This window comes from Bombus pyrosoma, linkage group LG16 (genome assembly GCF_014825855.1).
Source record: "Bombus pyrosoma isolate SC7728 linkage group LG16, ASM1482585v1, whole genome shotgun sequence".
In the NCBI taxonomy this organism is placed as follows: domain Eukaryota; kingdom Metazoa; phylum Arthropoda; class Insecta; order Hymenoptera; family Apidae; genus Bombus; species Bombus pyrosoma.
Window position 1 is genome coordinate 233,069 of NC_057785.1, and position 27,925 is coordinate 260,993.

Here is a 27,925-nt window from a genome sequence, read left to right on the forward strand (position 1 = left end):
AGGGTGCTTCTTCTTCAGTCTTCTTTCTGTTATTGTATTATTCGTTTCAGCAACCAGCTGATTTGGGTGTGTTGCAAGCCTTTCTTTATACTTTTTTGCATATCTGGCGATTTCCTCTTTAACTGTTGGAGTCTTTAAGTCTTTTCGTATATCTTCATTTCTGACGTACCATGGAGCGTTAACTATTGTCCTTAGGATTATCCTCTCAAGTGGCTACAAAGTAATTCTACTGTCAGAGAGTTGCTTTCGAAGCACGAACCAGTTTCGAACCCTAAGCGAATATGCTTCTAGACTAGATAAACAGGACATCAATACTTCGCTAATTAGATCAACACTCTCGTTTAATACAATTTATAAAGGCGAAAAAAGTTAGAAACGGAGACATTTTTTTAACCATGTTTTCAAACCAAAGTTACTCGCATTGTCGAAATGTCGTCGGGTAAAGAATGGTCAAAGGATAGCACTTTCAAATTAATTAACTTGTACCAGCAACAGTCGGTATTGTGGGATAGAAAGCACGTGGATTACAGAAATCGAGAAAAAACAAATTATTGTCTGAAATTGGGTTGAAACACGAGTGTACCGCGAAAGAAATTCAGCGGAAGATTTATAACTTACGGAACCAGATAAAGTATACTAAAGCAAACAGCACTGATTAAACATATTATTTTAACTATCAGTTATTTGTTACTTCTAAATAACATTATTTATTATTATTTAATCATAAATCATAAGATGTCAGAAAAATTGTGAAAAACTAAGAAAAGAAGCAAGAGCGATACGAATAATGTAGGAACATCGTACTAGCCCTATTTTAATGCATTCGAATTTTTAATTCCAGTTCTCATCCTGAACGTGATCCAATCCTCGTTCACGCGAACATCGATGTCAATTGTAAGTTTAAAATTATAATTATTACACTCATTTATTGAATATAAACACATGTAATGTAATTACTTATATGTATACTTTACTAGATAGTGGTATTTTGAAGTCAATACTTATTTCTTTTTGAAAAATTATATAGTTATTTCGGTTTCTGCGATTCAATGGAAAGAAAGAATTTTTTATAAATGTTTTCATTCAGCTAGTAAGATCAGTATAATAGCCTACGCGTTTGCATATATTACCAACCACCTATCTTTTGTTCATAATATATAGAAATGAGAATTGGGCGAACTTAAACCTCAGTGCGGAACTCCATATACGAGACTGTAAAAGATGTCTGCTATAACTCAATAAAAGATGAATATTATAGATGTATTGGGTTTGAGTCTGACGCTTTCTCGATTTGGTCCATGCTAAATGGTCGGTCACCCATAATAATCGACACAATGATTGGTTGGTCAACCATATTTTTCGACACACTCGCAAGTGACAGTATATATCGCTACTACTTATGATTGTGCGTTTGTGGCAGGTTTTACGCCTGTATTAGTTGCTAGTGGTTGGATAGAATGATCTCGTCATGAACAATTACTTTTCTTCTGTTTATGCAACAAACGCGGGTGGGGCTAGCTTTCTCTGAATCAACAACAATTTAATTGTAAACATTATGTTTTTATGAAAAACATTTTAATTATAAAAATAGTAAGCGAGTGAATAATTGGTATTATCTTACGCAAGCGTTGCTGGCCGCCTTGTAGTGACAAAATTAAAAAAACGAACAGCAAACTCCAACCCATATAACCCATTTATATATATGTATTTATAAACAAAAGATAAGAATTAAATTTTAGTTATGTCATTATACCTGTCCGCCACAAGGCTACTGGTAACCAATACCGACGCGTACGCTATGATGAGCGCACAATATAAGCAGAATTCACTGTAACGATATCAATAGTTTTTTTCCGAATATCTCGAAAATTATGCCCGACGGATAGTTACAAAGTGACTCATTACAAAAGAAAAGTGCTTCAAAAAGCTTTCTGTACATAAAGTGCATCATACGATTCGTTTTGACGTCCTGAATACGAATGTTGCGTCTTTTTCTGGTGGAACAGACAAAAACTTATCAGAAATGCACAAAATCACAGATGTAGAAGACCAATCTTAAAATAAACTTTATAAGGTATTCAAATTGGTCTATGTTGAATTTTTTGTTTTCACGATGCCATTGATATTCAACCGAACGTTAGATAGACATTTCTGTCGGTACATTTAGCTGAGCTCCATGTTGATCCTATTTTCTATGTATGTATCTCATCTTTTTGTTTACTACTGTATGAGTGAATTCATTTCTTGAAAAAGCATTATATGCTTTCTTCTCGTTGTGTATTTCTATGCCCTGAACCTGTTCTTTGATAATAGAAATCAATGTTTCGATATCTCTGAATTTTCTGGGCATTCTACAACTGGGAAATCTTCAAAATCATTTTCAATCACCCTTATTACCCAATATCCTTCAATGTCTCGCGTGATTATATGTTCTTCTTCTAAACTTGCTCTCATCAATTTGGATAATTTTACTGAGGATATCAATTCTTCCATAAGATTTTTGACGATACAAATAATCGTCAACAAGCATGTTTCGATACAAATTGTACCTGTCATAAATGTTTCAATCATTAAGCATTTCTTTTTTATCAGCAAGTTCCAATGCTTTAAGCCGACGTTTATCGTAGCTTTCCGCACGACAAAAGCTGTACGTAATACTGTACATTTTTAACAGCGATAACTTTATGTTTTCAAATCAGGTGCCCTTGGTGAAAACAATTTCTTGTTGACTTCCCTTCGTTTTACATGGAAAAGTTCCGAGCCCGGGACGGTTGAAGTATATGCCAATGTACTATACAATTTCTATACGTCGCTTTCCACAGTACTTGCTTTTGAGAAGAAGGTTGAGAAGAAGATCTTGAAACCAACGTATGACATCTTCGTCATCTTTTATTTCAAACATTAAACATTGACGACTCTATTTTCATATTCTTAAGCTGTATGAAAGACTCTTACATAAATATCATATAAACAAAAGATTATCGTTTACGGTATGCGCGATCACTGGGATCCTCTCAAAGGCTCCGCTCGAATCTTCTTGAAGATTCTTTCCGAAAAGAAAGTTTCCTACATATTCCTTCCTATGATGCTGTCTTATCTTTTCAAAATTTGAGTTGGGTTTCGAGGAAAACACGTTCAAGATTGAAGCTATTTCTAAAAAGATTTTTAGTCAATATGTCATTTTCACAAAAAATGGACGTCAAAATAAGTAGAAAATGCATAATATATGCCAAAAGTTTGGGGGAAGAGGACCACTGGTAAAATCTTAACGTATCTAAGCAATGAAAATGTTATCATTATGATTTTATTCTGTTATATTACTTAAATTAGAATATAATCAGGTATTGAGCTAAGTGAAAATATTGTAATAAATAATTGTATTTTGTTATAAATTATCTGCGTGAAAATGTTATTGTTTATTTTTTTTTTTTTTTTTTTTTTTGATAAAAACATTACTGAAACAGAAGAAGAAATAGAAAGATATGCAAAAATTAAAGAAATATCAAAGAAACCAACGAATCCGCCAAAAGTGCAAATATTCAAAAAATGCAAATGCCTGAATGATGTCAATGAAGAATTATGTCAAACGGTTTTGCAAAAATTACAAAAAGAACCAGATAATTATGATAAATTTGGACAATATGTTGCATTAGAGCTACGATCTTTGAAATCAGACTTCAACAAGGTAAGGATGACAAGCGAATAAGATTTATATTCAAGTATACCATTTACATCTATACCTATCTTGTCTTCTGTACTACAAACAGATGATTCAGACCAGCAAATACAAAGTCACGCCACGACTTTATAAACTCTGCTATTTACATATATGTATATATCAATATTTAATATTTGAATTTATATAATGCATATAATATCTATTTAGTAATGGGTCCTTTATAATAAAATTTATATTGTTACGATCTGGTCTTGATCTTCGGTGTTCGTAACCGTTATCTGTTATTCTCGATATCGAATCTTAGATTTCTCGAATCAAAACGGTAGTTGCCGTCACCAGAAATAGTTATCAACTATTTCGATTAGTATTATTCGAAACGAGGCGAATGACTGAATGGAATAGGTCCAGGAACTTATCGCGCTTTTCTAAAGCGCGACACTATTCTGAATATCCCAAAAGGTCGTGCTCCCAATACTTTTGCGACAACTGAATGGATTCAAAACTTGTCGCATCTTTCTAAAGCGCGACTCTATCTTTAATTTCCAAGTTGTTGTGTCTTTGATATTCTAATTCATAACTGTATGAGTAGCGTTGACTAGCGTATCAAGTAAGTAGATACCATGTTTCGGCCCACCCGCTACGTGCAGGAGTACTAGGACGGGAAGGATTAAAGTCTTCTCAATGTCTTCTTGATTGTTGAATAATTTTATTCGAGTACCTATGGTACAGGTTCGATATTGAAGAAGAGAATGTTATAATGTTTAGATTCTCACCTTGTTTATGTATATAATCGATCGTACTCTTGGAATATTGTAATAAGTTAGTATAATTGTTCGAAGACTGACTATATAATTCGTTTACAAATAACAAGTGTCTGGTTTTACTTCTTGATGTTACTCAAAGACTAAGCAAAACAATTCTCCGCTTCGCAAAGACTACTGACTGACTGATATCTTTTTTCTTTTTGTATGTGGAGAAATCCTCATGAATACTCCGCCGCCGCTAATAACGGCAGCAGCAGAGTAGTGTCGGACTCTTACCGACTAAAACTCCACGTTGGCCATCCTACGCGTATGACAGGGGTGCTCCAGGAATCTCGGTGAATTATTTTTCTGTTGCACCCCCTCCCGCGTCCTCTCGTTCGAGCCAGTCCTATAGATTCCCTGACTGTTGAATTTGGCGCTTGGGGGGGGGGGGGGGGGAGAGGCATTGCCCCTGGCGCCGTCCCTCCTTCTAGTCGCGATCCGTTGTGGCGGCGATGAAGCGGCTCTAGGCCGCCCGACTGCCATCCTCCTCCATCGCGTTATCCTACAATGGTGGGACTTTCTCTTTCTCTCCCTTTCTGCTTGCTCCTTTGCGAGCATAACTCGCTCGCAGAAGAGGCGGACAGCATCATATTCCTGTGGCCCGCTCAGTATCGCTGCTATGATCGCCGAGGGGGTCAGCCTCTCGCCTATGACGTGCCGCAGGGTGTAGCGGGGCAGCTCCCACGCCGGACAAGACTGCAGCGTATGGTGCGCCGTGTCCCTGCCCTCCCTGCAGTGGTGACAGATGTCCGTCGTCTCCCGTCCGATTTTCCTCAGATACTCCCCCAACACGCCGTGTGCCATGAGTACCTGGATCATCCTGTAGACTGACTGATATCTGAAAACTCTCAACTCAGAAGAACTTAACAAAATTTAAAACTTAAAACTGCAAACTCTCGACTGTTAATTCTTGACTGCTTGAACTGCTTGATAACTACTTCTTGACAACTTGAACTCTTGAACTGCTTGACAACTTGATAACTTGAACTCTTGAACTGCTTGACAACTTGATAACTTGAACTCTTGAACTGCTTGACAACTTGATAACTTGAACTCTAACTTCTCTTAACTTTAACTTAAACTAAACTTGATTTTGAACTCTGACTAAAAACTTTAAGTGGCTACGCTTGTTTATACTAAAAAATGTCATGGAATAATTGTTACGTGACGATTTATTCCATAGATACGCGGAGTTTCGGCACGTGATTATTTCCGTAGACGACGCAATCTTCATTTTTGCTGGTGTCCTTCCAAAAAGCATTAAAATTTCCTTTCTTCGCTGATATGGTTTCCGAGCAACTGTTTTGGAACTTTTCCTTTTTGAAGTTCTTGCTGTTGCGTTCCTCTTAGCATTTTAATTTCCGCCAGTCGTACTTTCCTTGACCTGATGTTACCTTTTGCTGATGCCGATCTTTGATTCTTTGGCGCGTGACAGTTACTAGGTGGGGAGAGCGTGCGCCAGGCGGCGCGTGCCAACGGACGTCTCATTGTTTCTTGTTCCGATTTCGATATTCTTCGGTCAGGTTTTAACAATATTATAATTGTGTGTTCATACGTTTGTTGTTTTATTGTGATATTAAAGTGTTTGTACGCGCCGTATTTTTTATTTCTCTTAAGTTTTCTGTTTTTAATTCCATTTGTCTAAAATTGTAGCTCACGCTATTTGCGAGTCATGGCGTGTTCCTTTCTATCTCATGTTATGACTCGTGTGGAGCGCGAGACATAACAATATTAAAGTTTATATTCCGTTATTTATAAATCCTTAACAAATGTTAATGAAAATGTCTTTCCTTAGTGTATGTACTGTAGATCATTGTATTCGTCATAAAACATTCTATCAGAGGATAAGCAAGAAACAAGCCATTAAAATTTAACAAAATGAAGTCGACGAATTATGATTTACTTCAATGAATTTATAATGTAATCTCTAATGATTTCTATTAATAACGATTACAGCAGCTTACGCAAACACGAGCAAAAGCCGGACTCGATTAATCAAGTATTACGTAATCACGTACGTAAGAATTCATTTGTTTGATTATTCCTGCATATACATCTACATCCGTAAGTATTAAAACATTAAGGTATTTGCCAGTGTAGATTGATTTGTTTAAAATTCCTTTGAAATATTGACGATACGTTATTTGATATATTATTTATACATGGTTCAATTTTTAAACAGTCTAGCCCAATTGAAATAGAAATATTCATCTTTAAATATAATAGTTTTAACACGTAATGTCTATAATAAGTCGCTGCATACTGACTTTTTGATTAATCACAGAAGGACCGTTCTTAAAAAGTTTTAAAAAAACTAATAGGCTGTGTATAATGTCAAGAAAAACCTTTTTGTAAAAAGAAATTCAAATATAAGTATTTTGAAATATTTAATATTGCTAATTACGGCGTGCAAAATGTGGCATATTATAATGTAAAATTGCTGTTCTGTCCATTTCTGAATTGTTTATTAGTATGTGCGCGTAGAATGTACAAGTAGTCAAGAAATTTCTTTCTAGAGGGAGAATCTAAGATATGTGCGAAGAATATGGCTTTCGAGTTTCGTGTATCTTACTTTTGAGGGGTATTGTCGCGCTACATATACTTTGAAGTCATTGGAAAATTATTAAAATTTTTAAGGATTATTAATAAGAATAATACATCAATTTCGTACAATGAAATTAATCTCTATTCTTTTATATATCTATTAAAATTTTCGATCTTTATTTTAATCAAATTTTTAAATAGAATTCATGTTAAAAGATTGCAGCCAATAAATGAATAATAATAATATAATTAATAATATAATTATTATAATTTATTACACCGCTGCAATTCTTGCAAATAGTTTTAATAATTTTTCTTATATGTAGGATAGAAAAAAGTAAGTGTAGAAACCATTATAATGCGATACCATCATTGAATCGGTGGCGATTTGTAAAAACAAGTCCGTGAAAAATTTGTTTGCACCTTGAAATTCGAGATCAAATTTTTCTATCGCATCGTGTTGTACCCATCATAGGGAACAAAAGGTTTAAAGGAACCATAGATCGTAACTCAACCATTCTATAAGGACAGAGTGTTACAGTTTTATTAATGCTATACAGGTTGTTTGGCTACAGATGTAAAACGTTTTTGAGAACTGAAAGTTCTCTTGAAGCTAAAATAAGATGAAATGCGAGTAAATCACTTTACACGAACGAAAGTAGGTCACCCTAAACAGCGGGATGCACATACATATATTAGATTAATTTTACATGAATATAGAATACTGATTCATTACTCGCCTTTTTCATCATGTAAATAAATCGTCATGTTTCGTATGAAATCAGCAGCTACCTTAATATTTGCTTACAAGGATGGACACCTTTTCTGAAGATAATTTCACGCATGGTTGGCGTCATTGCGTGAATTTGCGTCTACTATAACGATAGCCTAATTATTATTTTGCGTCATCAGCGCGATATGATTATTGGCTGAATACTTTTTCGTATATGATAAATATCGGCAAATTCTAAATCAAAGTGATAAAAAAACACATGAATTTCTTGTCGGAAAAAGTGTATCACGTAAATAATTATATATCGACTTTATACGGAAAGGCTTCGCTATTGCATTTAGCGTTCTTAACACAAAAAGTATTAAACAGTTCTACATGGCAGACCAAAGAATAGTATGGATCACGATATAGCGAAGTCATAACAGTTGGGCAGAAAACTACAAATGTTTTGACGGGACGGCTACTTTACTTATTTTTAGGACAATGAGGTAGCGGTATCAATCGGTGTTGCCGTGTCCGTGTAAATACATGTTCGCTATATCTAGATTACTTATGCAATTGATTCTTGAACTTTGATTATTATGACACCTGTTAATCGTAGTGCATGTTGAAGTGGATATACTTTTTATCTTATATAGTTTCATCAATTTTCTCTACTTTTTCTTTCGTAGAATTAACCGATTTGGCAAATAAGTGGTTGAATTACGTAAATATGTAGTAAATTTACAGAGGTAATATGATATCAAGTTGCTTGAAAGTTGCTCAGAAAATTTTATTAATCTGAACTAAAATGATAAATTGATTGTTAGCCAGCTTAATACATTTATCACGAAATCTGAAAAACGGGTGTTTCAAAAATTTAATATGATAGTACAGTTCTTTTCCAAAATAGTGTTCCGAATAGTGTTTGGGACGAGACACTATGAGAATCGCGTAATGAATATTACAGGTCAGAAGAAAGCGTAGGGGCAATGACCCCACCCCCCTAGCGCCAAATTCAATAGTCAGGGAATTTTTAGGACTGGCTCGAACAAGAGGACACGGGAGGGAAGTGCAACAGAAAGATAATTAAGGTTCCTGGAGCACTCCTGTCATACGCGTAGGATGGTCATCGTGGAGTTTTAGTCGGTAAGAGTCCGACACTATTCTGCTGTTGCCAATTATTAGCAGCAGCGGAGTGTCCATTTCTTTACGTGCAAAAAAGAAAAAAAAAAGAAAAGGTCAGAAGAAAGCGTTTCTTATGTTACATAACATCAATGGTATCAATGTCGCTTAATGTCGTATTTTGAAAGGCACTTCTGCATGAATAATGCTAATGTATGTTAATATGTCAATGATATATGTATGTAAATATGAAGGAAATGTTAATCATCTAATGAAATTATGACATAAACTAGAGGTGGATTCGATCCTAAGTTTTCAATTCTCGAAACTTACAAAACTTACGAAATTCAAAATTTGAAGTGCTAATTTTGTTTTGTAAGGAGATTATCTTGCTTTAAGAACTGAGGCCAATATCTTTGCATAAATCTTTATTAAAGAAAAACACAGACAAAAACATAACAGTATACAAAAATATCTAATACATATTCTTGTTCAAGAATATTAACATTTTTAAAGTGTTTCAAGGAATATCATTTTTTTAATACTTTTTAAAAATTTGAATACTTTGCATTATCATTCCAGAACTTAAAGATGTTAGTAGCGAGCAAAAGAAGTAAATCTTCTGGTCACGCTGCGAACGATTCTTTATTTATTTTATACTTTTTCTTATTTAGGGTTTGAGAGTTTTGAATTCTCGAAACTCGAAACTTCAAGCTTTGCAGGGTTTCGAGGCTGTGACGCGTTTCAAGAAACTCTTCCCTAATATAGGAGCATACATAGCATTGTTTTCGTTGCAATAAATGAAATATTATGTGCAACCTATACATGGAGATCTATATGTGTGTTCACTAGAAAAGAAATAAGGTCACCGTATCCGGAGACAAAGTCACGTATCTTGATTAACGTAATACATTAACAATAAATACGTCAGTACCCCACTATTTATATCAATTGCGAAAGTAGACATCTACTCGCTCAGTTTATCGGTTCTAGTAGTACAGAATATCGGTCCTAGTGCTTCGGCTAATTCTAGTCGTAATAAATTATTTAGATCAAGACCATCGTTATTGACTTAATCCGTAACATTGCTGTTCTGAATCGCCAAAAATATATTATAATTATCTATTATTATTACACCCTATGTTGCAATTTTTCCACCTGTAACGGGATAAATATTAGTTGTTATAAGTCTTCATTAGCAAATCGTTTCTTTTGAAGCTTGCAGATGTCAATTTCCTTTCTTTTTTAAATTAAGCATGATAGACGTAGTATAGCTAATTATTGAAAATATTTTCACCATAATTCTGTAACTATGCAGAATTATTGTATAGTAGCTACGATAATATGTCCTTGTTGCCTGTTTTATTTCTTGTAATTCATACATGTTTTTAGAGTTGCTTCATGTGGCGATATATAGACGTCGATTGGTCATTTTCATCTATGGAAACGTTCAGACTGCGATTGTTATAAAATACAATATCGCGATATTGATCTTCGGCATTCTCGGTTGGTCAGCCGTCGATGATATTTTTGCACCCATATAATTTAAAAAACATAGAAAGAACGCACTGGTATTCACACGGCAACTGCACTGTCATTTAGTTCGTTCGTTGCTAGATTGCGGATTTTTATGCATTTTTATATTTTTCGAACATGATTAAAAAAACGGAATTTAGGTAAAAATTGGTTTCATCTAACAAATATTAGAATAAATACTTTATTTTGGTTATTTTCTGTACTTTTGCATATTCTATGAATTGTGTGAATGTTTGTATCATCAAATTTCCGCAATTTACTCATCGCAGTACCGCATAAAATTATTCAGTATGTAGAGTAACAATTTGACAATAAAGAATTTACTAAAATCGCATTGTTCAGATAGTATTTGGAAATATTATCCTTCTTTTCTTGGATACTATTAATTGGGCGAGCCCAATACATCTTATTTACTTTTTTCTTTTTTTAGTAGCTCTTTTATATATAATCTGAATGTATGGAGCTGACTTCATCTATTTTTCTAAAACAATTTTCGTTAAAAATCATGTTTCATAGACAAGATATTACTAATAGAAAAACAAATGAACGATACTTTGCGGAATTAATCAGGTAGAAGATTAATCAGATTGCATGAGCATCCTATTGATGGACACGATGTATAAGGTTCAACGTTATCTCAGGTTCGAATCTTAAGTCACTTCAGTTATTTCATCAATAAACTTTCAGTTTACTCTAACAATACACTGAAAGCCTACACGGCGTACGAACTGTTAATTACACACACTGCGAAAACAGAATCTTGTTACATATTATTCTGCGAGTTCCTCGAAAACGAGTCATAACTGCAACTACGTATGAATTTTTATTCCAGAAACTACTTATCGAATTGAGTTCACTTTTTCTACAGATTTTAATTAGGGTTTTACATGTTTCAATAATTTTTCTTTAAAATTGAAAGATTAATTTTGAGCTGAAAATATGAACAAATTGTTATTTTATCAATTTTTTAGTTAGATGTTTTTTTAATAATATGCAATCATATCCCTTGAAATTTTAGCTACAAAATAATCTCTTTTTTATCATGGGGTTCCTAAAGTCAATATCGAAATGACTGAAGCAATAAAGAAAAATTTTTCCTTATTTATCAATCTTTATTATCGTTGTTAAAACGTTAACAATTAGTTTAAGCAAGGTTTCTGATATGGGCACGATTTCGCAGTCATTCGTGAGTTTATGTTTTTATATGTATCGTTGCCATATACGACTTGGATTTTGTTTATAGCCAGAAGAACTTTAATTTCTGAAATATCTTACGAAATATTAATATTTTTGAAATTGCATCTTAATATTTTTTTGTTTAGAATAACACACGGAGTCAATCGATGTAAAAAAGTTTTAGGACCCCGTTTAAAAGGGAGGTGTAATTGTACTTTGCAATTGCATCGATGAACTTCTGAAGAAATTGCACTGCACAATAATAGAACTTGATAAACAATGCAAAATTTCCTATACAATTCATTCTTACCTGCTATAGAAACAGAGTTATGTTTGACCAAGTTAGTAGATTCACCTTGCATACGCAACCATACATATAATGTAATGGTTAGATAACCATTTAGCTTGTCACGATATTTGATTTATAATGCTTTATGTGTAAACTTTTCTAAAGCTTAGGCATAACTAAGTTTTAATACATTTTTGAAACTTAGAGTTGTAAGTTCCGTAGAAGTGCTTTTAGGAAATGAGAAAATACATTTATTAATTTTGTTACTTATATCCACTGCTTTTGTTTATCAGAAATGCTTTGGCAATATGGTGTATCTAAATAGAGAAAATTTAGAAAAAAATATGATGTTAGGAATGAGCGAAGTAAGTAACGATGAATATAGTGTAAATGACGATCAAGAAGATATATTAGGATTTTCCTTAATAAAACCGTTTTTAGAAGAATGATTATAAAAAGCAAATTTGTGATGTAAATTAAAGCAAACAATTTTAGAAGTGATTGTTGAAAGTGCTGAATACACCACGCCATTATCATCTACATCGGCATCAGGATAGTATAAATGCTAATTTTATCCGACAGTAGAGAATAAGAAATAAAATAAAATAACAAATAATTGCAGTAACTATTGCAATGTCTTTTATTGAATATTGAAATTGCATTTGATTTTATCATCTCTAAAATAAAGAAATCTTTTTATGCTTTCTTCAATCTAGTGGTCGCCCGTGACTGATTAGCAATCTGTAAAGAGTCTTTTGATAAGAAAGAAACGTTTGATAATTAATATAGATAGCAAGATAGCTTGTTATAATTTCGTGTGGACAGATTTTACTTCGTGTATGAACAAGTGCCTGTATGTTGCAAAAGGAATCCACTTTTAACAATTTCTTTAAATAAGTTTCAAGCATTCTTAAAATAGCCCGTCACAAAAAAAATATTTTTATTTCCGTAAGAAGAAGTTTTCCGGCCTATGTGACACTTTTTCATCTTGAGAAATGATAGAATACGACACTAATCTTTGGTCAGCTATTTCAAAAGCATCCTATATGATAGGATGAAATTTCACACATGATGTCTTGAAGGAAAAGAATGGCGCTGAATTGTATATATTGATATCAAGGTGTTTGACTTTACAACAGGAAAATTACGGATGTTTTCCGAAAATCTAATCTAAATATTACAAATCGAGATTCTGAATCTTTTTCAGCAAAATAAATATGTAAATATTTTTATACAAATTTCAAATCACGTAGCTTTGAATAATCTAAGTTACAAACTCCGCTCTGGCGAGCGATTCTTCCTAGGCAAAATATTAATCATATTAAATACGCATCTACTATTGAGGGAAGTCCACTTTAGAAATCACTCTAAGAATTGTTGACTATTATTTATATCTTTCCTCAGTTTGTTCGTGTCTTTCTTTCTTCCTCATTTTATTTCTTACTTTCTCTCCAAAGTGTGTAACATTGAGCGCAAGTAAACCAGAAACAAGCTGCTGTTGGAACGATCATGCATTATCTGTGTACATCCAAACCTTTTCAAATGTCACTTTTATTGAAGTAATTCCATCACAACAAATTAAGAAATTAGAAAATGTTATTTCTCACGCTTTGGTGATTGGAAACCGAAATATTTGTTATCATTTGCCAAAGATAATATGAAAGTTTGCAAGAGGTGAGTTCGAGGAGAATAAATGGTATGAAAATGCGTCGACTAAGCTAGAAATTTAATTACACGTGTGATAGAGATCTCTATTCAAGTCTATAAATCTATATTTAACCAATATTTAATATTAACCCATATTTAAACATGCAAATAAATAAATACATAACAACGTATGCTTTTGTTGCGATGCAGCGTAAAGATAAATCGTATTAAATTTTTCGGATATGTTCTCAATTCTTCAAATAACTTAATACTTGAAATGAAGAGGATAGTTGGCAGACCGACCACAATACAAGTATTCGGCTCCTTAACTTTTATTTAAGGTTGAAATTCTGACCCCTCACACTTTGCTCTCAATCGATACTTATTTAAAAAAAAGTTGCGATACAACCTTCAATGTGCGTCATCATCTGGAATCGTATGTATTGCATAAATGTAAGTTAAATCGGTAAAAATAGCTCAATCCAAGGTACATGTGTCTACATTAATTCTATTCTATCCATACGTAATAATATAGTGTCAGGAGTGGGATATTAGACGCTCTACGTCAGTTGCAAATGTTCATTATCCAAGTATACCATTTCTCATTGCTGAATTACACACGTACGAAGAGGAAGTGCAGAGGTACTTGGATCGGGGAAATATTTCCGTAGAAATAAAAACTGGACTCCAAAGTGTTTCATCGTTTCAAAGAAGTAAAATCGCGTTGAACTGTAAGTAGTAACATTCAAGTATTTTATTTTTTGACAAGAAAATTAATGATTCACAATTTTTTTGCAAAGTAAATATGAGATGGAAAAGTTCGGACCAACATTCTCTCGAATTGTTAATAAATGTATTAACGTTATTCGATCCAAGCTCTTGGGTTCTAGAATCATTTATAATTAAATTAGTTCCGGAAGTGAAAAGGATAATTGATAAATTGGTTAGTCGATTATGTTAAATGTAGGACTATATCTACAATAATCATAAGAACTTCGAATTGTCTAAATTGTGTATTATTACCTTTGCGTAAATTTTATCTTTACTTGTCGATACCTTATGCTGCAGCGAAATCTTAGAACTTTGTATTATAATGTTTGGAAACCAGATCGATTTCTTTGTGTGTTAAAGGTTTTAAGATTACCGCCCTTTCTTGAATCACGCTCTCAGCTGTAAGTCTTTTACTATAGAGGAAGGGACGGTGCGGTTCGGACAATCAGGTTTAAAATTTAATTAATAAACGGTGGTTTGTCACCATCGCATGACATCCCTTTGAAAACTTCAAGATTTATGACAGAATATTTGCTATTGAACGATGAAAAAAAGGGAAGGAAAGAGACTAAATATTTATTAATCGTTTTAATGTATGAAATATCAAATTAGATTTTTGCTTAATTTTTCATTCAAGATGCAACATTTTTACCAACCTTTTTTACGATCTTATAAAGTAATACAACCTCAAAATGATCTGATGTATTCATCTGCGTATCTAAAAATGGTTTATTAGTTAGTTATTCAAAACTACCACGGATAAAATCTATTTCCATGTTTAATTGGCCCCGACTATGTGAAGCTCATTAAATTTTTTCCTTCATTAAATATCTTATCTCAGATTCAAATATCAGAAGTATATTGAAAATTAGAAACGAGCAATTTTTAATTTAATTACAATGTTGCTCCCAAATATAAGTCTGGCTAGACTATTTTGAAACGAGATTGTACAACAATAGAAGATATCTTGGAATAACTATGCACTCTAATTTGCTTGAATAGGTACATCATTTTTCTTGGAATTATTTCATTCTTAAGTTGTAACGCGAAATAATCTTTTATTTTTACTTCGTATTTTGTAATTTATTAATCTCTCAAATAGTTTCGAACTACAATATATTATGTCAATATTAGAAATAACGACCACCTTTATCATCTTACAAAAATTTGAAAATGATCTAATTCGTTCACATAAATGGTTCATTGATTAATCGCTCAGTATTGCCATAGCAAAGATTTAATGTGTTTGCATTATATCGTATAAATCATTTTCTTATGAACTATGGGATTCAAATCTTAAAAATACGTTAAAAAATAGAAATGTGCAGCATTTTATTGAATTAATGGTGTGTATTGTTGGGTTAAGGTTTTGGCATTATTTGAATGAAATATTTGAAAAATATCTATTCAATTAACATGTTTTATTTGATTACAAGTTATGTAATATTTAACATAATATCTAAGACTTTAATTAATTTTAAAAATCTCATTCGTATGTTATTTGATTTCAGGAAGTAGATTAAAATAATTGATTCAGTTGAAAATAATTTACTTTATTTTGATATAAAATAACATCATTTTCTCTATGTCATCTCTATGATAAAAATAATTAAATAATTGAAACGATTTATTATTTGAAATTGTTATTCTTTATTTCTTTATCTTCATTTCAAAGAAAATAAACTCAGGTTTGCAGCAATAGAACCGGTTTTCTGCGAAATCAAAGCCAGCAGAAATGTACAGATAAAAAATGTACAAATCCAGATGGCTTTTATTCTGTATGAGAATTTAATTATCATTATAATTATGTTTCTATTCTGTTTCTATTCACTTACAATAATTTGTACACAAATAGTATAATATAACAATAATAATAATATATAATAATTTGTAACAAATAACTTTTCTTCAATAATAATACAAAAAATGAACTGAATTATAATTCATATATTATAAATTCTACTTATATATACTTATAAAAAGATACTTGTAAATTCTATACGCTAGGCTTTTATATTTTCTTATGAATTTTGTTTAATGAACAGGTGTACTATTCTGTAATTGTTCAGATTTTAGTGACCTTGAAATATACTGTCAAGATTAACATGCTGAGTAATTTTGCCCAATATATATAACCTGTTTGGTCTTAGTTTCGGAGATATACACAAAACTATTTTCAATACTACATACATAATATATATCGTATTTTGCAGACCATGTTTGGGTTAGGTTTGGGTTAAATCATTTAATTTGACCACGACAATGTAAACACAGGTATTCCTCTTCATTTTCCTCATTGGTTTCAAACAAAATTCGATATTGTATCAAGACCAAACTCATTTTATTGCTCACCGATCGCCTTGCCATGAAGTTATATGAATTCTGAGATATACATAAAATAGCAACTATGAAAAATTGGTAGATTTTTTGATTTGCCGAAAAATAATTCATGACATCGTGAATTGTATTAAATGCAATAATGAAGTGAAATTTGATCGAGAAAAGTTAATGTTTAGATGTTATAATACATATTATACCAAAAGTCGAAATAGAAAACATAAAGACAAGTGTTATCTAAAAATTAATACTTATAAGGATACTTAGTTTCATAATATACATCTTCCAATTGTTCCATAATACACATTTTCCAATACAAAATAATGCTGCGACCACCTCCACAAAAATCATAATAAACGTATTATGTTTTGCCTCAAATACATTTACCGATTGGGCGAACTTTTGTAGTGAATAGTTTGCTTTATGGGTAGAAAAATACTTTGTGCATATGAAAGGTAATAGCAAAATTGTCGAAGGGGATGAATGGGCAATGGATTTTTGAAGGAATTCAACACTCAAATGTGCAAGTATTTATTTTACCAATTCCCGACCGAAATTCCAGCTCTTTGTTTGCCATCATTACAGACATCTGGTGATGAAACATAGAATGATCTTTGTTGATTCAGACAGTGGTACTCATACGCAGAACGTACAACGTATTTAAACCAATATTTCCGATCACGAAATTCGAAACTAACATTACATTAGTTACATAGTAGAAGTTTTATTTTATCGGCGGTATAGCTGTGACAACCAAATTATTGTATTTTTAACATAATGATTGAAATATCTCCAGTTATATAGTATCAATAATAAAATGAAGTAATGAACCTGATAATTATAAATTACCATTACCCTATTTATTAGTAAATCCAAATATAACCCAAATTTAATTGAAATCAAATTGTAAGTTAACCCCATAATAAATACATGTTGTGTATGAATGTTGACATTGGCAATATATTTCATATTTCATATATCACAAGACTACATCAAAATCGATGAAGTTTCAAAATGATTTCCTTCTGTAACAATACAGACACTCGACCATACATAAAGTGAATATCTGTCCACTCGATATTAGAATAGGCAATCCTGCTGTTTTAACTATCAATCATTTAGATGTAAAATGGCTTACTATGATATCAGCTGGTCCAAATCACAATGACTTGCTCTACTGTAACGTTTACTTATAGTAAGAAAAGGTGTTGACATTGCTCATAATTCTACAACTACTTATGTGTATATACATATATATATGTTAAATTTTTTGACTAGTAAAGATTTATTGAAGCCAAAAGTAAGCTTTTCATTAAAAATTTGAAACAATATAAGTTTGATATAGTTACAAAAGTTTTCATCTATTGGTGAGGAAAATTGTGACGATTGTAATTAAATATCCGAAATCATAAAACTTTTGTTCTCCGAACTTATGTAATCTTATCCAATAGTTTCTGAATTGTTGTCATTCAGAGAACCTGTCAAACGTTATTAATTTAATATATTCAATATTGAAAATTTCATCAGGAATTGACGACTGAGAAGGCTAGAACTGGCTAAAACTAGTCCCTTGTATCCGTATCACAGGAATATTGATATTGTAGATTCTCCTGTGTGTTATTCTTTCGAATGAAACATAATATGATTTTAAAATTAAATTTTAAGGTAATTTGAAAATCAATTTATTTTTTAAATAGTAATAAATATTTTGTACAAACATTAAATTTATTCGTTTTTTGCTAGAGATTTATTTTCCATTTTAGGAAATAAATTATTCGTTATTTCATGATACTTATTTGTTATTTAATTTTGATGCAAATTCTTGATTTGTAAAAATTATTCTCTACGATTAATATCTGACAGGGATGGATAGAATTTAATTTATTAAGAAACAATTTATCCACAAAACTGAAAAGAAATGATCGCACATCGCTCGAACGTAGTGCACGTATCAAGATAAAATCAACTAATGAGAATAAAATATACAGAGTGGCTTACGAAAGTGTTCGAACACCCTTAAAAATAGAATAACTTTTTTAAAAGTGAACCAAATGATTTGAATTTTTTTGAGAGGTTAGTTCATTAGGTGACAGAAATGTTGAAAAAGAATGTAATCGATCAGAATTGTGGAGAAAAAAGTAAAAAACACTTTTTACAAATTTTTTATCTGGGCTTGTAATGGAAATTTAAACAACATCTTCTAAAAAGTTGTGTCATTTGTCGAAAAATTCATCGAAGTTGATTAATGTTGCTACAAACGATTAAACACGATGCAAAACGTAGTTTTCTACGACTTTTTTTAACGAGATTTTTTCGGCCTACAACTGTGATAAATCTACATTTTTGTTCATCTTTCGATGACTGTTACTGTTTTTGCACCAACTGATTTCGATTAAATTTTCAGTACGTATATAAATGATATAATTCTTCTAAATTTGTTGCTTAATTTTCATTACAGAGCCAGATAAAAAAATTGCAACAAATTTCATTTACCATCCTCTTTCCGATTCCCAACAACTGCAATTTATTCATAACTTTTTTGCAAGTCTTCAGTTAACTAATCCTTCTGATCTCTCAAAAAATTCAAATCATTTGGCCCAGTTTAAAAAAAATTATTCTGTTTTGAAAGGCGTTTAAATACTTTCGCGAGTTACTATATATTTTTGATACCTGACTATGCAAAAATAAAAGAAATAAAAAAACGGGATGCATGCTCTTTCTCAGAAATATAAGGTAGGCATTCAGATATTTTTAGATAATTGATATAGTTACCAAATTTGCAAATAAGTAACATTTAGAAATGCCGTAGTCGGGCATTAGCTCTAATTAAAAATTGTCACAATATTTTTCAAACATATTTCAATGTGTGCTTCATATACCTGAGTGAAACACATACATCTTGTCTTTTCTTTTATCATTTTTTTAATTTTGCATAGTCGGATATCATTCTATTTTAATATTTATTTTATTTAAACCTTTTTGATACCTTCGAAAACCTATGGGTGAATCTGTTATAATGAAAAAGAAAATAAACACTTTCCCTCCCGGAGATCAGAAATATCGCCTGTCATTTTGTTTTCGTCAATGTGCTGTATAACCTACAATACTTCCGTGACAGGTACGAATCTCTTGAGACCTGTAAATCGAATTTGAAACCACAATCGGTTAAGTTGTGTTTAAGCTGTAGGGGCACAAACATACAAACATGGAGACATATATAGAATGATCATTAGAATTACTAGAATTAGGATTTCCGATGATTTCTCCCTCAAGCACCCTTTGTCTTCTTTTCATACCTCCACCACGCACGCGTTCCGTAACCGCCCGCGATCATGGTCACGTACGCTTTCATCCAAGTAACTATTTAACCCTTAGAGTGCTATGGACGCATATATGCGTCTGACGAAAGCTGTCGGTGTGGACTAAGGACGCATATATGCGTTTGTCAATTTTTCCGAACACCTACGCAGAAGTAATACTACTACGTTTGTGTGAGATAAATATAAATGCATTTCAATGGTAATGCCGCGTTCGAAGAAACTGTCTTTGAAAGAATACTGGTCTACGGACGTACTGTTGAAAAACAATATTTTTCGCAAAATAATGACACGAGATCGATACATGGTATTATCACAAATGTTGCACTTTAACGATAATAATACAGCAAGTGACGATCCTTTAGCAAAAATACGACCAGTAATCGGTAAATTAAAGGTTTCCTTTTCGCAGTCATTTGCACCTTACGAAAATCTATGCGTCGACGAAAGTCTTTTGCTGTACNAAGGGCAGATGTTATTTTCAACAGTTTATACCATCCAAGCGAAGTAGGTTCGGCATTAAATTATTTCTCCTTAGTGACTGTAAAACTAATTATGTATTGGACTTCGTAATTTATACTGGACAAAGAACAAACATTAGTGGAAGTAACACAGCCATTGGAATCTCTGGAGATTTTGTGATGACGCTGCTTCAGCCATATCTTGGAAAGGGCTATACACTAATTACGGATAATTGATACACGAGACCACGTTTGTATACCTTATTATACGAAAACAAAACCAACGCATTTGGAACCGTTCGTAAAAATAGGAGAAATATGCCCCACATGGAAGAAAAGTTGAAGAGTGGAGAAACGTGCTACCGATCGACTGGCATTTTATTGGCAATGAAATGGCATGATAAAAAGGAGGTTTGGATGTTGTCTTTCTGCACATGCAGCTGCATCGATTGAATCTGAGAAAAGGGATTATCGTACTTGATTATATAAGAAGAAAGCATCATGTATTGCCGACTATAATTCCAACATGGGTGCTGTAGATAGGGTTGATATGATTTTGAGTAGACTTAATTCCCTAAGGAAAACTATGAAGTGGTACAAAAAATTATTTTTCCACTTGTTAGATTTAGCTATATATAATGCATATATTTTATATCAAAAATCTATTGCTTCGAAACAAAAATTTAGTGAATTTCATTTAGCATTGATAAGATACATTTTACGAAAGTATTTCCAACGTAGAAGCATGGTAAGAGGAGGAAAGAGAAAGTCTGAGGATTTACCGTTTCGTTTAATTGATAGGCATTTTCCGTCAAAATGCCCTAATCGTGCCGGCACAACACAATTATCAAGAAGAAAATGTGTTGTTTGTGTGAAAGTAAGAGTAGGAGCGACACGGGATACGAATGTAGAAAATGCGATGTCGGATTATGTATCGATAATTGTTTTGAAATTTTTCACGCACAACTGAATTATTAACTTGTTATAATTATTTACTAATTTAGTTTTCTAGTTTATTGTTTTCTAGTTTACTACCCAAATTCTAGTTTATTGTACATTTCAATGTTTATAATAAATAATTAATACTAAAAAATAACGTTCTTGAATCATTTGATCTCGTGCAAAAAAATTACTATAACTTATTACGATTTGCGCTTTGAATAGTCAATCAACAGAGTTCAATCTAGCGAAAAAGTATTCCGTCCACAGCGATCGTCAGCGCTAGCCGTGCTCCGCCCGTACGGGCCGCATAGGCCCCGAGTATTCAACACTTTAAAGATTTTAACTGAAGGACTGAGGATACGTTGATGATCCATTAGGCCCATTGAAGTTTCTCGATCCTTTCGGCCTGTCGATCGAACACGTTTTCTCGCAACATTGTATATATTTCGTCGGGTCTTTCTTATATAATCTTCCCACGATAATACATATATGCATATACATACATTAAGGCACAGCACTATAATCGTATTAGCTGCAATTATTTCGGTACTTATATATTCTCAGTGATATACAATAATTTTTTCGAACGTACAATAATATTTCGGTGCTGTTGTTATAATAATTAATCATTTACTCTGTTAAAATTGTATATTATCTTGCGCATATTTTTTTGAGAATATTTTTATTTCCTACATTTGAAAAAGCAATGTCAGTAATTATTTTTCTTTCTTTTCAGTAAATTGGCAACAAAGACGAAGACTGTGTCTTCTTCCTAAGCTTTTGATAATCAGCAAGTAGAAAAAATATTCCAACATGAACGACCTGGGTCATACGCCGCTCACTATACCAAATTACTCGTATGTCTTCGACTTCGAAAAGAACTTCGATTTCTGGGGTACTCAAATGTGGTTTAAGGACCAGTTTCCGAACTGTTTTTATTACTGTGGTATCTATGTCACTCTAATTTTTGCCGGGAAACATTACATGTCAAATAGGCCAAAATACGAATTGAGAGGCATGCTTATTTTGTGGAGTGCACTGCTTGCAATATACTCCATTTTTGGGTTTCTTAGAAGCATGCCGGGTATGTTTCATGTATTAAGGCATCATGGATTTTACCACAGCATCTGTATACCTAGGTAATATCAGTTTTATATTCTACTTCTTAAAATATTTTCAACAGAATATGTAATAACTTGAAAATTATTTATTAATTAAATATTATCTATGAAATATAAATTATGTAAATATAAATTTTCATATTTGGAAACATTATCCAAATAAGAATTAAATTTTGAACATTTATTCAAAGCATGAAATAAATTTATAAAAAAAGTTTTAAAGAATGTAACTTGCATTTATTAATTCATCATTAGATTGAGTTTATCTTCGATATTAAATTCTCATACCAGAATGATGCAATTATTAGTGTTTGATCGTATTTACATACGCAAAATGTAGCAAATTATGTAGGTGGGTCTAGATTTCAAGACAATGATAATTATATGTCATGAACAGCACAGCGAAATTCTACTCTCTCGGTTTAGCAAAGATTGACGCAAGAAAGTTGCCGCAAAATTGACCTAGACTGAAATTCATGCTCAAAAGGACAAATATTTTTTGCTTGTGTCCTATTTTACTCGTCACGACGATCAACCTTACAAAATAAGCATGTTCGCATTTTAATCGTTCATTTGAAGAATGATGCTGTTCTACTAGCTCTTACTGACATTATTAACAATATATTTATTTCGCAGGTAGAAAGTAAATAGTGTGATATTAATGAGGAAACAGGAATTTAAGGTAGCAACTAACTTCGTGGTTTCACATTATTCTAAAATTACAGCATGAAAAATGCCTTTCAAACGAGAGATGAATGGTGCAGAAGAGGGTACGATTTCATATTGTTATTTTGCTAGTAGTCACGTAAAGACCACATGAAGGTTAATTACATTTCTTTAAAATAAAGTCACATTTCTTTATGCATTAATCGATGCATTACAGGAGATATGCATTACATTTGCCACTTTGTTTGGAAAGTGTAATTTATTAAAATATGTCTTGAACTAATCGCTTTTTGGCATAAGCAAGTTAATATTTTCGTATAGTAAATAACGTGGTGTATCGACCAACGTATAAAGAAATTTAATTTTGTAAAAAGAAAAACATATTTTATCTTCATGTGTACTATACGTGTTCTGCTGCAAAATGCTAATAACACCAAATGATGCTTTATTCGACATCATGTAACTGCTGTATGAAGAGATTTTCTCATGCACTAAGTAATTTTAGAATAATGCGAAATCATGAAGTTGGCTTTGTTGTATTTATGATGCGCTATCTCACGTACTAAGTAATAATAACTCTCTTTTTCCTCAATATCACGTTATTTATTTCCTCCCTAACTGTGATATGAATGAAATGTAGACATAATGTAGCCAATGTAGTAGCCGATAGAACTTTATCATTTTTCAAGAGAACGGTTGATTTGCGACATTGGTACTTTCGCAAAGCTAACCTCCGTGATAAAAGAAATTGACTTTTGACCTCGACTTGTCTATGGTCAAAATCAAGGTCAAAACTACGGTAACTTTTTTACGTCAACTACCATTAAATCGAGAATATAGAATCACGGTGTGATGATCCTAACAGATAATTTTGACTTACCCTGAACAAAAAAATTGATTTTGGCATTTTTAGCAACTTATACAGTGCACACAAAAAGTTACGAAACTAATGTTATTAAAAATACAACTTTTAAGATAAATGAAATTTTATTATTACTCAACGTATATTCCTTCCCTTTCTATATAAATTTCAGATTGGTCATTCAACCGAAAGGTTGGAAATCATATATGTAGTGTCTTTTTGAAATTATATTCAGAGTAACTGTCGCATTCGTCTGAAATGATTCTATATCGTCAAAATGCTGTCCTTTCAGTATCACCTTCAGCTTTGCCATGATCGATTTTCAAGCAAAAAAGTTGTGGTACAGGAGAAATCATTCTCGTAATTGATATATGTTTCGCCTAAATTTTTTTTCTTTCTCTTTCTTTTCTAAAGGTGATCAAGTACTTTAATGTAAAATGATCTAATTGTAGTCTGGCTGCGAGGAGGGGGGGGGGGCACAAATTCACAGCGAATTATCCTCTTGAATCAAAAAATGCGATCGACATTATTTTCGCTTGTGACTCTGTGGCCCTCATTTACATCGGTCACATATCTAGAATGCCCTTCAGTTGTTTAATGGGCTGCCTGGGATTATTTTTCCGTTTCCTAAGTTGACGATGCCACGGAAAGGGAAGTGTCTGGATACTGTAGAAACAATTCAGAAAAATGTGACAAGGAAGGGATATACGTTGAATAATATACAATAAAACTTCATTTACCTTAAAAACTGTTTTTTTTTTTTTAAATAATATTAGCCCGAAACTTTTTAAATGTAAATGCATACAGAATTTAATTTTATGCTAAAATTATCTGTACATGCTCAATCCGCCTTGTGATAGCATTCGTATCTAGCAAGGGATTCGTAATATATTTGACACATATTTTCTTTACACGGGGAAATCTATGTCGAAGGAGTAAAAATATCCTGCAAAATTGAGATTGAAAACATATTTCACGGAATATCCCAGAAATTATTACGTTTAGAAGGATAGTTTAAACGTAGCAATTGTCCTCAAGCAAGGAATTCAGCTAAACAGTTTTAATCTGTAATTTAATTTTGTCTGTAAATTTTCTTTAATACTGGAAATTCGCGTCTTTTTGTTAACTTTTATTGCAAAATGTTGTTCGATGCTCTGGAAAATTGAGAAACTTCAAAGAAATGTATAAAATATGGATAAATGGGGATTTTTATTTTTGATATTATAATACAAAAAATTGCATTTTTTATTATTGTACTATACTCGAAATAAATACAGCCATTTCCAACACAAAAGTAAACTGTTTGTAATATGAAAAATACGCAACATAAAACAGATATTAAGAAACATACTATATAACTTCAATTTATATATCATGTTCATAACATATAACAGTATTTCCAAAATATTATATCATAATAGAAATGTAATTATATTCTTTTCAGCCATCTTACTCAAGATCCAGTTTTCGGTTTTTGGTCATGGACCTTTGCCCTATCGAAGCTAGTAGAATTTGGCGACACAGCCTTCATTGTGTTACGAAAGCAACCATTGATCTTTCTACATTGGTACCATCACGTGACAGTCCTTCTCTATACATGGTTCTCTTATGCAGAGGCCACAGGAAATGGCAAGTGGTTTGGCTTGGTAAACTCTTTCGTTCATGCCTGGATGTACTCCTATTATGCTCTGAAAGCAATGCGATTCAATATACCAAAATGGGTCGCTATGTTTGTTACTACGCTACAGCTATCACAAATGGTTGTGGGTTGCATTTTAACTGCGTCAGCTTACTACTATGTACACAGTGCCCAAGTTGAATGTCACGTTACGCCTTTGAACATCAAACTTGCTATGCTGATGTACCTCAGCTATTTCATTTTATTTGCCAGATTCTTCCAGCAGGCTTATTTATCTAACAAACACATAAACAAAATTGGAAAGAAGGATTAGCCCAATAGATCTGCAAGTTATAACAAGCTGAAGTTTATGTAGAGCAGGTGAAAAATTTTTTAAATCTTTTTTACGGATGCTTTTCAGTGACATGTCTTAAGAAAAACTTTATCAAAATCTCATGTGATGGATATGGACGTCAAGAAATAATTTGATGAATATAGTTTTCTCTTTGTGAAGGCAAAGTTGTAAAAATTGATTGTGAAAGAATGAAAATGGAGAAATATAATTAAAGTAAATCTCGCACACTAAATCAGGAATAAATTTTTAATATCTTAACGATATTATCGTTAACTATAATACGAATGAATTAATAAAACTCGTCCTGGAAACACACATATCCCTAATCTGTTTACTTATGAAACGATTTCTAAAGAAATTTTTTGGTCTCTTTTATTTGTAATGTTTCCTTCTTCCGATAACGTGACAAAACCTTACTGGAACAAGAACGAAAACGATATAATATTTGAAAATGTAATTCGGGTAATATTAAGGTATCTAATATTGAATCATTTAATAGTAAAAAAAATATATATTAAACACAGATTCGCCGGCAAACCTGATATACTTTTATAATAATGAATTATAGGGTTGACATATTTATTGTCATACGTATAAAACTATGAAACTGAATATATATATATGTATATATTTCTATTTTTGTTTGAACTGCCTATGTACGTATGTATATTATACTGCCTTTTTCTGGTGGTATTACATATTCTAATAGTGTAAGAAAATACTTATACTCATTGTTTTGTAAAATACACACTACCGGTGAAGAATTGATAATCTTTCCATTGCGTCTATATTATAACATCTACTAGTTTTATTATGAATTTAGAAGTTATTAGACACAAAAATTAAAGACAATGATAAAATTTTTGCAAACAGTGTTTCTTTTTAGTTTGTTACAATATTTTAGAAGGCAGCCTTATGAAATTTCGGAATTGAGGAAAAAATATTCGTCGCTATGACGGTAAGCTTTAATTAAGGCTTTAATTAAGGACGGGTTTCTTCCGGTACCCCCGCGCCATACGCGGCTACATTTGTTACAACTCGAATCACATGGGCGATATCCATAGCATCACTAGTTCCAATATATGTATGCCATGTTTGCGTTGACACATATACCGCAGCGTTAATATCATGGACAGAACTGCTTCTATTCTTCGACAAGCAAGTTTCAAGTATTGCATTGTGCTGGTGCACGCATTTGACTGGCTTGGAAGCTGTTTTGCGACCCGACCATAACAGCCGAATTAGTAACTATTAATTTTTATTAAATACTTTTATTTTAAGAGCTAATTTTTATCCAATAAAAATTATTAGAAGTTATTTGTTATTAAATATTCTTATGCTAAAGATATATTTTCAGTTAGTAAAAATTAATAGCAATTAATAAAACCTATACATTTTTTAATAACAATTAATTGTCATTAAATATTCTTATTTTAACAATAATTACGAGTTAAAACAATTAGTTTCATTTAAAATAACACCATTCTGTCTTCATAACCTTAATGTAATCACAGGATCATCTGAAAGAAGAAATATGTGTGGATTTCGAAGCTTTGGGAGGTTGTGACTTCATAGGAACAAAATGTTTTTAAATTCAATTTGTGAAATTTAATTTTGACCGCGAATCATATAATCTAAAGAACTCTTTATATGTTTTTCATTATTCAGCCAAATGGTTGCTTATTAATATATATCATAAATCCCTCTATCTCAAATTTTATACATTTATTTTTTCTCATAAAAAGTGCTAAAAGAATTTCGTCATCATCTTCTTCTAATAATACCCAAAGTAAATTTCAGTGTGTTACATCCATCTCAAAAACTGATTCCGGTTTTGCCACTTACAATTTCTTCATTTGATAAAGGATAGTATACTGAAGGTAATGGGATTTCTTTCTGGCCTGAGATACTTGATGTAAGATGTCGCTAAACCTTCGATAAGCGACATATTTCAGCACTCG

The 27,925-nt window shown here is 32.1% G+C and overlaps 1 protein-coding gene and 1 pseudogene across 2 annotated transcripts; both read left to right on the plus strand.

Annotated features, from left to right (window-relative positions):
* LOC122576644 overlaps positions 1-3,706 on the plus strand; it is a 6,821-nt pseudogene extending 3,115 nt beyond the window's left edge.
* Positions 3,707-14,090: 10,384 nt separating this feature from the next.
* LOC122576219 (elongation of very long chain fatty acids protein 6-like) lies at positions 14,091-26,196 on the plus strand. 2 transcript variants are annotated; one of them, XM_043746160.1, is made up of 3 exons: positions 14,091-14,245; positions 22,079-22,481; positions 25,436-26,196. In XM_043746160.1, the coding sequence occupies exons 2-3, from the start codon at positions 22,156-22,158 to the stop codon at positions 25,941-25,943; spliced, it is 834 nt and encodes a 277-aa protein (XP_043602095.1). In that variant the 5' UTR covers positions 14,091-14,245; positions 22,079-22,155; the 3' UTR covers positions 25,944-26,196. The 2 variants fall into 2 exon arrangements, with proteins under 2 accessions (XP_043602095.1, XP_043602096.1); XM_043746161.1 differs by lacking the exon at positions 14,091-14,245 and adding an exon at positions 20,455-20,811.
* The last annotated feature ends 1,729 nt before the right edge of the window (positions 26,197-27,925 follow it).